The sequence below is a fragment of the Etheostoma spectabile genome, unplaced genomic scaffold (genome assembly GCF_008692095.1).
Source record: "Etheostoma spectabile isolate EspeVRDwgs_2016 unplaced genomic scaffold, UIUC_Espe_1.0 scaffold00010028, whole genome shotgun sequence".
NCBI lineage: Eukaryota > Metazoa > Chordata > Actinopteri > Perciformes > Percidae > Etheostoma > Etheostoma spectabile.
The window spans coordinates 9,888-23,403 of record NW_022603779.1 but is presented as its reverse complement, the minus strand read 5'-3'; the positions used below and the strand labels follow the sequence as shown (position 1 = coordinate 23,403).

General features: G+C 39.4%; 1 protein-coding gene across 1 annotated transcript; it reads left to right on the top strand.

Moving 5' to 3' along the window:
• The first annotated feature begins 8,256 nt into the window (after positions 1–8,256).
• Positions 8,257–11,421, top strand: LOC116679255 (protein NLRC3-like). Its single transcript, XM_032508940.1, is given in 4 exon segments — positions 8,257–8,493; positions 8,664–8,961; positions 9,573–10,121; positions 10,124–11,421. Coding segments are annotated over 4 exon segments (2,226 nt in total). The 5' UTR covers positions 8,257–8,397; the 3' UTR covers positions 11,407–11,421.
• Positions 11,422–13,516: the final 2,095 nt, after the last annotated feature.

The following is a 13,516-nucleotide window of genomic DNA, read 5'->3' as shown; positions in this document are numbered from 1 at the left end:
GTGTGTGTGTGTGTGTGTGTGTGGTGGTCTAGGTATAGCTACATTGTGGGGACCAAAGATTGTGAAAACAGTATACTATGGGGACCTGAGTGCTTTGTGGGACCAAAATGCTGGTCCCCATACGTTTAAGGGCTTTTGAGGACTAAGACTTGGTTTTAGGAGTAGGGGTTAGAGTTAGGTTATGGTTAGGGTTAGGTTAGGGTGAGGGTAAGGTTAGGGTAAGGTGCTAGGGAATGCATTGTCAATGACTGGTCCCCACAAAGATAGGCAGACACGAATGTGTGTGGGTGTGGTGTGTGTTTGGTGTGTGTGTTGTGGTTTATATTATACATCCAACTTCTATCTGTACACAGTAGTCAGACTGTACGTGTCCGTCTTTGTTTTTAGCTGGAAAACAAAGTTTCTGTTTCTGTGTTGAAAGCAACACAAGGCCGGACTCACTTCCCTTCTTGGCCAGGAAGTGTTGCAATAGCGATGTGCAGGACTAATCACCGCTGTGTGATACCCCTTATGATCCTATGTAGAACCCTTATTGATCCTGTTGATACCCTTATTGATCCTATGTTGATACCCCTTATTGATCCTATGTTGATACCTTTATTGATCCTATGTTGAGACCCCTATTGATCTATGTTGATACCCTTATTGATCCTATGTGATACCCTTATTGATCCTATGTTGAGACCCCTATTGATCCTATGTTGATACCTCTTATTGATCCTATGTTGAGACCCCTTATTGATCCTATGTAGATCTCTTATTGATCCTATGTTGATACCCATTATTGATCCTACATTGATACCCATATTGATACTATGTTGATACACTTATTGATCTATGTTGATACCCTTATGGATCCTATGTAGATAATCCTTATTGATCCAATGTGATACCCTTATGATCCTATGTTGATACTTATTGATCTATGTGGATACCCTTTTGATCCTATGTGATACCCCTATTGATCCTATATGATACCCCTTATTGATCCTATGTTGATACCCCTTATTGATCCTTATATGACCCATTATGATCCTATATGATACCCTTATTGATCCTATGTGATACTCTTATTGATCCTATGTTGATACCCTATTGTCCTATGTTGAACACCTTATTGATCCTATGTTGATACCCCTTATTGATCCTATGTGATACCCTTATTGATCCTATATGATACCCTTATTGATCCTATGTTGACACCCTTATGATCCTATATAATACCCCTATTGATCCTATATGATACCATTATTGATCTAGTTGATACACTTATGATCCTATGTTGATACCTTATTGATCCTATGTTGATACCCTTATGATCCAATGTTGATACCCCTTATGATCCTATGTAGATACTCCTTATTGATCCAATGTTGATACCCCTTATGATCCTATGTTGATACGCCTTATGATCCTATGTTGATACCCCTTTGATCCTATATGATACCCCTTATTGATCCTATATGATACCCCTTAGATCCTATGTTGATACACCTTATTGATCCTAGTTGATACCCTTATTGATCCTATGTGATACCCTTATTGATCCTATGTTGAGACCCCTTATTTATCCTATGTTGATACCCCTTATTAATCTATGTTGATACACCTTATTGATCCTATGTGGATACCCTTATTGATCCTATGTTGATACCCTTATTGCTATGTTGAGACCCTTATGATCCTATGTTGATACCCTTATTGATCCTATGTTGATACCCTATGGATCCTATATGAACCCCTTATTGATCCTATGTTGATACCCCTTATTGATCCTATATGATACCCTTATTGATCCTATGTTGATACCTCTTATTGATCCTATGTTGATCTCTTATTGATCCTATGTTGATACCCCTTATTGATCCTATGTAGATACCCCGTATTGATCCGATGTTGATACCCCTATTGATCCTATGTTGATACCCCTTATTATCCTATATTGATACCCCTTATTGATCCGACGTTGATACCCCTTATTGATCCTATGTAGATAGCTCTTATTGATCTATGTTGATACCCCTATTGATCCTATGTTGATACCTCTTATTGATCCTATGTTGATATTCTTATTATGACCTATGTTGATATCTCTTATTGATCCTATGTTGATACCTCTTATTGATCCTATGTTGATACCCCTTATTGATCCTATGTAGATACACCTTATTGATCCGATGTGATACCCCTTATTGATCCTATGTTGTGATACCCTATTATCCTATATTGATACCCCTTATTGATCGACGTTGATACCCCTTATTGATCCTAGTAGATAGCTCTTATTGATCCTATGTGATACCCCTTATTGATCCTATGTTGATATCTCTATTGATCCTATGTTGATATCTCTTATTGATCCTATGTTGATACCCCTATTGATCCTATGTTGATACCTCTTATACACCTTATTGATCCTATATGATCCTTATTGATCCTATGTTGATACCCCTTATTGATCCTATGTGATACCTCTTATACCCTTATTGATCCTATGTGAACCTCTTATACCCTTATTGATCCTATATGATACCCCTATTCATCCTATGTTGATACCTTATTGATCCTATGTTGATACTCTTATACCCTTTATTGATCCTATGGTGATACCTCTTATACCCTTTTGATCCTATATGATACCCCTTATGATCCTATGTTGATACCCCTTATTGATCCTATGTTGATACCCTTATTGATCCTATGTTGAGACCCCTTATTATCTATGTGATACCCCTTATTGATCCTATATTGATACCTCTTATTGATATATATTGATACCTCTTATTGATCCTATGTTGATACCCCTTATTGATCCTAGTTGATACCCCCTTATTGATCCTATGTTGATACTCTTATACCCCTTATTGATCCTATATGATACCCTTATTGATCCTATGTTGATACCCCTATTGATCCTATGTTGATACCTCTTATACCCTTATTGATCCTTGTTGATAACCTTATTGATCCTATGTTGAGACCCCTTATTTATCTATGTGATACCCCTTATTGATCCTATGTTGATACCCCTAATTGATCCTATGTTGATACCCCTTATTGATCCTATGTAGATACCTCTTATTAATCCCATTTGGATACCCCTCATTGATCCTATATTGATACCGCTAATTGATCCAATATTGATACCCTTATTGATCCGATGTTGATACCCTTATTGATCTATGTTGATACCCTTATTGATCCTATGTTGATACCCCTCATTTATCCTATGTAGATACCTCTTATTGATCCTATGTTGATACCCCTATGATCCTATGTGAATACCTCTTATTGATCCTATGGTGATACCTCTTATTGATCCTATGTTGATACCTCTTATTGATCCTATGTTGATACTTCTTATTGATCCTATGTTGATACCCCTTATTGATCCTATGTTGATACCTCTTATTGATCCTATGTTGATACCCCTTATTGATCCTATGTTGATATCTCTTATTGATCCTATGTTGATACCTCTTATGATCCTATGTTGATACCCTTATTGATCCTATGTGGAACCTCTTATACCCTTATTGATCCTATGTTGATACCCTTATTGATCCTATGTTGAGACGCCTTATTTATCCTATGTGATACCCCTTATTGATCCTATGTTGATACCTCTTATTGATCCTATGTAGATACCTCTTATTGATCCCATTTGGATACCCCTCATTGATCCTATATTGATACCGCTTATTGATCCAATATGATACCCCTTATTGATCCGATGTGATACCCCTTATTGATCCTATGTTGATACCCCTTATTGATCCTAGTTGATACCCTTATTTATCCTATATTGATACCCCTTATTGATCCTATGTTGAGACCCCTTATTGATCCTATGTGATACCTCTTATTTGATCCTATGTTGAGACCCTTATTGATCCTATGTAGATACACCTATTGATCCTATGTTGATACCCCTTATTGATCCTATGTTGATACCCATTATTGATCTACATTGATACCCATTATTGATCCTATGTTGATACCACTTATTGATCCTATGTTGATACCCCTTATTGATCCTATGTAGATACTCCTTATTGATCCTATATGATACCCTTATTGATCCTATGTTGATACCACTTATTGATCCTATTGATACCCCTTATTGATCCTATGTAGATACTCCTTATTGATCCTATATGATACCCCTTATTGATCCTATTGATACACCTTATTGATCCTATGTTGATACCCTTATTGATCCTATGTTGATACCCCTTATTGATCCAATGTTGAATACCCTTATTGATCCAATGTAGATATCCTTATTGATCCAATGTTGATACCCTTATTGATCCTATGTTGCTACTCCTTATTGATCCTATGTTGATACCCTTATTGATCCTATGTTGATACCCCTTATTGATCCTATGTTGATACCCCTTATTGATCCTATGTTGATACCCCTTATTTATCCTATATTGATACCCCTATTGATCTATGTTGAGACCCCTTATTGATCCTATGTTGATACCTCTTATTGATCCTATGTTGAGACCCCTTATTGATCCTATGTAGATACCCCTTATTGATCCTATGTTGATACCCCTTATTGATCTATGTTGATACCCATTATTGATCCTACATTGATACCCATTATTGATCCTATGTTGATACCACTTATTGATCCTATGTTGATACCCCTTATTGATCCTATGTAGATACTCCTTATTGATCCTATATGATACCCCTTATTGATCCTATGTTGATACACCTTATTGATCCTATGTTGATACCCTTATTGATCCTATGTTGATACCCCTTATTGATCCAATGTTGATACCCCTTATTGATCCTATGTTGATACCCCTTATTGATCCTATATGATACCCCTTATTGATCCTATATGATACCCCTTATTGATCCTATGTTGATACACCTATTGATCCTATGTTGATACCCCTTATTGATCCTAGTTGATACCCCTTATTGATCCTATGTTGAGACCCCTTATTTATCCTATGTTGATACCCCTTATTAATCCTATGTTGATACACTTATTGATCCTATGTTGATACCCCTTATTGATCCTATGTTGATACCCTTATTGATCCTATGTTGAGACCCCTTATTGATCCTATGTTGATACCCCTTATTGATCCTATATGATACCCTTATTGATCCTATGTGATACCTCTTATGATCCTATTTTGATACCTCTTATTGATCCTATGTTGATACCATTATTGATCCTATGTAGATACCCCTTATTGATCGATGTTGATACCCCTTATTGATCCTATGTTGATACCCCTTATTGATCCTATGTTGATACCCCTATTTATCCTATATTGATACCCCTTATTGATCCGACGTTGATACCCCTATTGATCCTATGTAGATAGCTCTATTGATCCTATGTTGATACCCCTATTGATCCTATGTTGATACCTCTTATTGATCCTATGTGATATCTCTTATTGATCCTATGTGATATCTCTTATTGATCCTATGTTGATACCTCTTATTGATCCTATGTTGATCCTCTTATTGATCCTATGTAGATACCCCTTATTGATCCTATGTTGATACCTCTTATTGATCCTATGTTGATACCCTTATGATCCTATGTTGATACCCCTTATTGATCCTATGTTGATACCTCTATACCCCTTATTGATCTATATGATACCCTTATTGATCCTATGTTGATACCCCTTATTGATCCTATGTTGATACCTCTTATACCCCTTATTGATCCTATGTTGATACCTCTTATACCCCTTATTGATCCTATATGATACCCCTTATTCATCCTATGTTGATACCCCTTATTGATCCTATGTTGATACCTCTTATACCCTTTATTGATCCTATGTTGATACCTCTTATACCCCTTTTGATCCTATATGATACCCCTTATTGATCCTATGTTGATACCCCTTATTGATCCTATGTTGATACCCCTTATTGATCCTATGTTGAGACCCCTTATTATCCTATGTGATAACCCTTATTGATCTATATTGATACCTCTTATTGATCCTATGTTGATACTTTATTGATCCTATGTTGATACCTCTTATTGATCCTATGTTGATACCCTTATTGATCCTATGTTGATACCCTTATGATCCTATGTGATACCTCTTATACCCTTATTGATCCTATTGATACCCCTATTGATCCTATGTTGATACCCCTTGATCCTATGTTGATACCTCTTATACCCCTTATTGATCCATGTTGTTACACCCTTATTGATCCTATGTTGAGACCCCTTATTTATCCTATGTGATACCCATTATTGATCTATGTTGATACTCTTATTGATCCTATGTTCATACCCCTTATTGATCCTATGTAGATACCTCTTATTAATCCCATTTGGATACCCCTCAATGATCCTATATTGATACCGCTAATTGATCCAATATTGATACCCTTATTGAGCCGATGTTGATACCCCTATTGATCCTATGTTGATACCCTTATGGATCCTATGTTGATACCCCTCATTATCCTATATTGATACACCTTATTGATCCGACGTGATACCCTTATTGATCCTATGTTGATACCCCTTATTGATCTATGTAGATACCTCTTATGATCCTATGTTGATACCCCTTATTGATCCTATGTTGATACCCCTTATTGATCTATGTGATACCTCTTATTGATCCTATGTGGATACCCCTTATTGATCCTATGTTGATACCTCTTATTGATCCTATGTAGATACCTCTTATTGATCCTATGTGGATACATCTTATTGATCCTATGTTGATACCCCTATTGATCCTATGTTGATACCTCTTATTGATCCTATGTGGATACCGCTTATTGATCCTATGTGGATACCTCTTATTGATCCTATGTTGATACCCTTATTGATCCTATGTTGATACCTCTTATTGATCCTATGTGATACCCTTTATTGATCCTATGTTGATACCTCTTATTGATCCTATGTTGATACCCTTATTGATCCTATGTTCATACATCTTATTGATCCTATGTTGATACCTCTTATTGATCCTATGTTGATACCTCTTATTGATCCTATATTGATACCTCTTATTGATCTATGTTGATACCTCTTATTGATCCTATGTTGATACCCCTTATTGATCCTATGTGGATACCTCTTATTGATCCTATGTTGATACCTCTTATTGATCCTATGTTGATACCCCTTATTGATCCTATGTGGATACCTCTTATTGATCCTATGTTGATACTCTTATTGATCCTATGTTGATACCCTTATTGATCCTATGTTGATACCCTTATTGATCTATGTGATACCCTTATTGATCCTAGTGATACCCCTTATTGATCCTATGTTGATACCTCTTATTGATCCTATTTGATACCCCTTATTGATCCTATGTGGATACCTCTTATTGATCCTATGTTGATACCTCTTAGTGATCCTATAATGATACCCTTATTGATCCTATGTTGATACCCCTTATTGATCCTATGTGGATACCCCTTATTGATCCTATGTGATACCCTTATGATCCTATGTTGATACCCCTTATTAATCCTATGTTGATACCCCTTATTGATCCTATGTTGATACCCCTTATTGATCCTATGTGGATACCCCTATTGATCCTATGTTGATATCTCTTATTGATCCTGGTTGATACCTCTTATTGATCCTATGTTGATACCCCTTATTGATCCTATGTTGATACCCTTATTGATCCTATGTGGATACCCCTTATTGATCCTATGTTGATACCTCTTATTGATCCTATATGGATACCCTTATTGATCCTATGTAGATACCCCTTATTGATCCTATGTTGATACCCCTTATTGATCCTTTGTGGATACCCCTTATTGATCTATGTAGATACCTCTTATTGATCCTATGTGATACCTCTTATTGATCCTATGTGGATACCCCTTATTGATCTTATGTTTATACCCCTTATTGATCCTATGTGGATACCCCTTATTGATCCTATGTTGATACCCCTTATTGATCCTATGTTGATACCTCTTATTGATCCTGTGTTGTGAATAATATTCATCCTAAAACTTTCAGCCAGTAAATCAATAACACGGAGCCATCATTTTCATGAGCAAATGTCTAAAATATGATTCTTCAGCATATTAAAACCAACAATGTTAAAGTGTAAATCTACAAAAATCTTTTTATTATGTTTCTCTTCCTGGAAATGTTCAAAGAGGAAACACACACACAATGTAATGATTGAAAAAGGTAGTGTCTCCAACCTTACCTCAGTTATGTGTGTGTATATGTGTGTGTGTGTGTGTGTGTGTTATTGCATGTTAACTGTCTGCAGTGGATGTGCTAATCCTGAGCCTCTCTGGGCGGGTCCTCTTGGTTCCTGTTTCTAGTTCCTTTTTCTCTCCAGAGTCCATGTCTCAGTTCTTTCTCTCGACGTGGATCTCCACATGAAGGTCTCTGAACTCGTCTGTCTGGAACGTTCTACTCGTCAACTCCAGCTGTTCTTTAGTTTCAGAGAGAGGTTCACATCACTTCTAAAGGAGGTAAGAAACAGCTTCATTATAACGGGGGGAAGATGGAATGTGTGTGTGTGTGTGTGTGTGTGTGTGTGTGTGTGTTTACGTCAATCAGTGACAAAGGTCAACAAAGGTGTCTGTGTGTGTGTGTAACCATAATTGCGTGTGTCTTTTTGGGATGTTTTGGATCATCGCAGGGACAAAAGATGGAGACGCCTCAGGAAGTCGTCTTAAGAATCTTACAAGCCTTGGGAGCTGAGGACTTTGAAACGTTTAATTGGCACCTGCAGCAGGAAGGAGCCCTCAACGACTTCCCAGCAATCCCAAGGAGTAAACTGGAGAAAGAAACCCGGCTTAACACCGTGGATATGATGCTCCAGACCTACAGTAAACAGATTATTGATGTGACCAGAATAGTTTTAGTGAAGATGAATCGATATGATCTGGTGAAGAAGTTACCGTGTCATGGAGAAGTCAACACCCCAGAAGGTGAAGGTAAGTCATATTCATTATAAATTAAAAAAATGGATGTAACAAAGATCAAACTTGTATATCCCAGTCTTCAACAACCCATAGCTGTGTTACCTATGTCTCCCTCTCATCTACAAAGATACATATGTTGTGTTGACAAGAAGAGAACAAGCTCCCAATCCTCCACCAGAGGAACTACATTTAAAGGGTCTCTGACAACAAAACATGATGAAACCCAGTCAGACTGTTTTGGTAACTGCTGGTTAGAGTCGGCACACTCTGATGTCACTGGAAGATACTGCTTGGGCAATATTAATTCCCTCTGTTATTAGGTCATATACCTTCTGGTTTATTGGACAATGAGGAGTTCATAGACGTCTGACTGAGACACAGTATAGCAGTAACAAGAGGAGAAACTCAACAGAACGCACCCATGACCGAGCTGCAGCTCCGCCATCTTGGACTGAACCCACACAACCTTCTCTAGAGTTTGGCCTCTTGTTACTTCTATACTTTTTGACTGAGACACCCAACATATCAGTTGTTTTTGTGAATAGATTTGATGAATACAGAAATGTTCACACTCACATTCACCAGAACAAACCCTCATTGACATCATTGTTTTATTCATTCAGAGATTCGTGCTGCGTGTCAGAAAGAACTCAAATCTAAGCTAGACAGGAAGTTCCAGCGTGTGTTTGAGGGGATCGCTAAAGAAGGAGAACAAACCGTTCTGGATCAGATGTTCACAGAGATCTACCTCATGAAGGGAGGGGCTGCAGAGGTCAATGATCAACATGAGGTCAGACAGATTGAAACAGCATCCTGGAAACCAGACAGACCAGAAACAATAATCAGACAAGAAGACATCTTTAAAACCCCACCTGGAAGAGATGAACCAATCAGAGCAGTGATGACAAAGGGAGTGGCTGGCATCGGGAAAACAGTCTTAACACAGAAGTTCACTCTGGACTGGGCTGAAGGCAAAGCCAACCAGGACATCCAGTTCTTATTCCCCTTCACCTTCAGAGAGCTGAATGTGCTGAAAGAGAGAAAGTTCAGCTTGGTGGAACTTGTTGATTACTTCTTTAGTGAAACCAAAGAAGCAGGAATCAGCAGGTTTGAAGAGGTCCCGGTGGTCTTCATCTTTGACGGTCTGGATGAGTGTCGACCTCCTCTGGACTTCCCAACACTGAGATCCTGACTGATGTTACAGAGTCCACCTCAGTGGGTGTGATGCTGACAAACCTCATCAGGGGGAATCTGCTTCCCTCTGCTCGCCTCTGGATAACCACACGACCTGCAGCAGCCAATCAGATCCCTCCTGGGTGTGTTGACATGGTGACAGAGGTCAGAGGGTTCACTGACGCCCAGAAGGAGGAGTACTTCAGGAAGAGATTCAGAGATGAGGAGCAGGCCAGCAGAATCATCTCCCACATCAAGACATCACGAAGCCTCCACATCATGTGTCACATCCCAGTCTTCTGCTGGATCACTGCTACAGTTCTGGAGAAGGTGTTGAAGACCAGAGAGGGAGGAGAACTGCCCAAGACCCTGACTGAGATGTACATCCACTTCCTGGTGGTTCAGTCCAAACAGAAGAATGTCAAGTATGATGGAAGAACTGAGACAGATCAAACCTGGAGTCCAGAGAACATGGTGATGATCAAGTCTCTGGGAAAACTGGCTTTTGAGCAGCTGCAAAAAGGCAACCTGATCTTCTATGAATCAGACCTGACAGAGTGTGGCATCGATATCAACGCAGCCTCAGTGGTCTCAGGAGTGTTCACACAGATCTTTAAAGAGGAGAGTGGACTGTACCAGGACAAGGTGTTCTGCTTCGTCCATCTGAGTGTTCAGGAGTTCCTTGCTGCTCTTCATGTCCATCTGACCTTCACCGACTCTGGAGTCAACCTTCTGGATGAAGAACAAACAACATCCAAGCTGTCTAAATTCTTCAGAGTCAGACTAAAACAAACATCATCAGCACGTTTCTACCAGAGAGCTGTGGACAAGGCCTTACAGAGTCTAAATGGACACCTGGACTTGTTCCTCCGCTTCCTCCTGGGTCTTTCACTGCAGACCAATCAGAGTCTCCTACGAGGTCTGATGACACAGACAGGAAGTAGCTCAGAGACCAATCAGGAAACAGTGAAGTACATCAAGGAGAAGATGGATGAGGATCTGTCTGCAGAGAGAAGCATCAATCTGTTCCACTGTCTGAATGAACTGAATGATCGTTCTCTAGTGGAGCAGATCCAACAGTCCCTGAGTTCAGGAAGTCTCTCCACAGATAAACTGTCTCCTGCTCAGTGGTCAGCTCTGGTCTTCATCTTACTGTCATCAGAAGAAGATCTGGACGTGTTTGACCTGAAGAAATACTCTGCTTCAGAGGAGGCTCTTCTGAGGCTGCTGCCAGTGGTCAAAGCCTCCAAAAAAGCTCTGTACGTCGGATTTATTCATCAATAAATACTCAACTATCTTTTTACAACAGGAGTTAATAATAAATAACTTCCTGTTGTCTCTCCAGGCTGAGTGGCTGTAACCTGTCAGAGAGAAGCTGTGAAGCTCTGTCCTCAGTTCTCAGCTCCCAGTCCTCTAGTCTGAGAGAGCTGGACCTGAGTAACAACAACCTGCAGGATTCAGGAGTGGAGCTGGTCTCTGATGGACTGAAGAGTCCACACTGCACACTGGAGACTCTCAGGTCAGGATTCATTAACCCGTTCAACTGATGACCATTTAAACTCTGACTAACTTTAGTTGATAAACAGCTGACGTGTAGCTTTGTGTCTGTTGATGTGATGAACTTTAGCAGTAGTTTTGAGACTCAATAATTAAATCCTGCAGATGATTTTAAAGATTATTCAAAATCTGGACTAAAATGTACCTGGACAATAAGCAAAGAAAGAACTAGCACATGGCTCCACGTGTTGACAGAGGCTTCCTGTGTGTTGTTCTGTGTGTTTCCAGTCTGTCAGGCTGTCTGATCTCAGAGGAAGGCTGTTCTTCTCTGGTCTCAGCTCTGAGCTCCAACCCCTCCCATCTGAGAGAGCTGGACCTGAGCTACAATCATCCAGGAGACTCAGCAGTGAAGCTGCTGTCAGCGGGACTGAAGGATCCTCTCTGGAGACTGGACACTCTCAGGTACACACACTGATCAACAAGAAGGAGATATTAGTGTAGGACGTTTTAAAGGAGAACATCTCCAGGAACTAAAATCATAACTCCCTTTGTTAATAGTTGATGGAGTTTGGACAGATATCTGTCCGTGGTTTTAAGAAACATCTTTTTTCCTCTTTCCTGGGATCAAATCAGTTTCACTACACAAAGAGAGAAATGTTAAACAAACACGATCTTGACTCTCCTCCATACACACTAATATAATAATACACACTAATATAATACACACTAATATAATAATACACACTAATATAATATGACACATAATAATACAGAGTCATTGCCTGCTTCATGGCTGGGGGGTTAGGGTTAGGTTATTGGTTCCTTATTGGCTGTTGGTTATCCTTGTTGCTTATTGGCTGTTGGTTATCCTTGTTGCTTATTGGCTGTTGGTTATCCTTGTTGCTTATTGGCTGTTGGTTATTCTTTGGGGGATTTACCTCGTCGCTGAAGGCCGTTTCCAGAGTTTGCTGCTGCAGTTCTTCCTTTTAGCTTTTGTAAATTCGTTGAGCTCTTTAGCGTGACGCGTCTTCAAATGTTTAATTAAGTTGCTGCTGTTGAAATTTGCAACTCTCGTGCTGCCCCTCTAAACTGCTTCTCTGGATATGTTACATGTTGCCGTCTTACCGGTGGGAATATCCACCGTAGAGTCCTAGCAAACTGCCGACATGATGCGCTAATGTTAGCTTGTTTAAAGGAGGCAGTAGGTGATCAGTTCTTCTTCGCCCCTCTAAAACAGCAGCGCAACTATTTTAAGAGCAGCGAAGAAGAACTGTGTCCGAGCTAACGGAGCTAACCAGTAAATAGATTCCTATTTCTAATAGTTTACGTGGTGTCGGATCGATGCCTGGACTCCAGTACTCGATGATACCGATGCCATTTTCAGCAGTATCAGAGGCATTTCTGATACTGGCATCAGAATTAGAACATCTCTACATGTAGTAGGTCCAGATTAAAGACCTGGTCCTTCTGCTGTTACCAAACCCTTAGAGAGAGAGACATGTCAGAGAGAGAGACAGGTTTCTAATAGTTTACGTGGTATCGGATCTCTACATGTAGTAGATCCAGATTAAGGACCTGGTCCTTCTGCTGTTACCAAACCCTTAGAGAGAGAGACAGGTTCCAGTCCCCTTAAACCACATCCGGCCCTTTGTGCGTCCCTGTCCGGCCGGCGTGAGGCCAATCCTAAATTACAAAATAAATTTAAAAAATATCTATGTCGAGTGTGCAATACAACGGTGCTGCTTTTGTTTTGAAAAGCGTTATTTGTATTACTTCCGTGTGGACGTATGCGCGTGCAAGATTGTGAGTGAAGGTGAACAGCGGCAATCACAAATTACAAAATACATTTTAAAAATCATCTATGTTGTGCGTGCAATACAACTGTCCTGCTTTTATT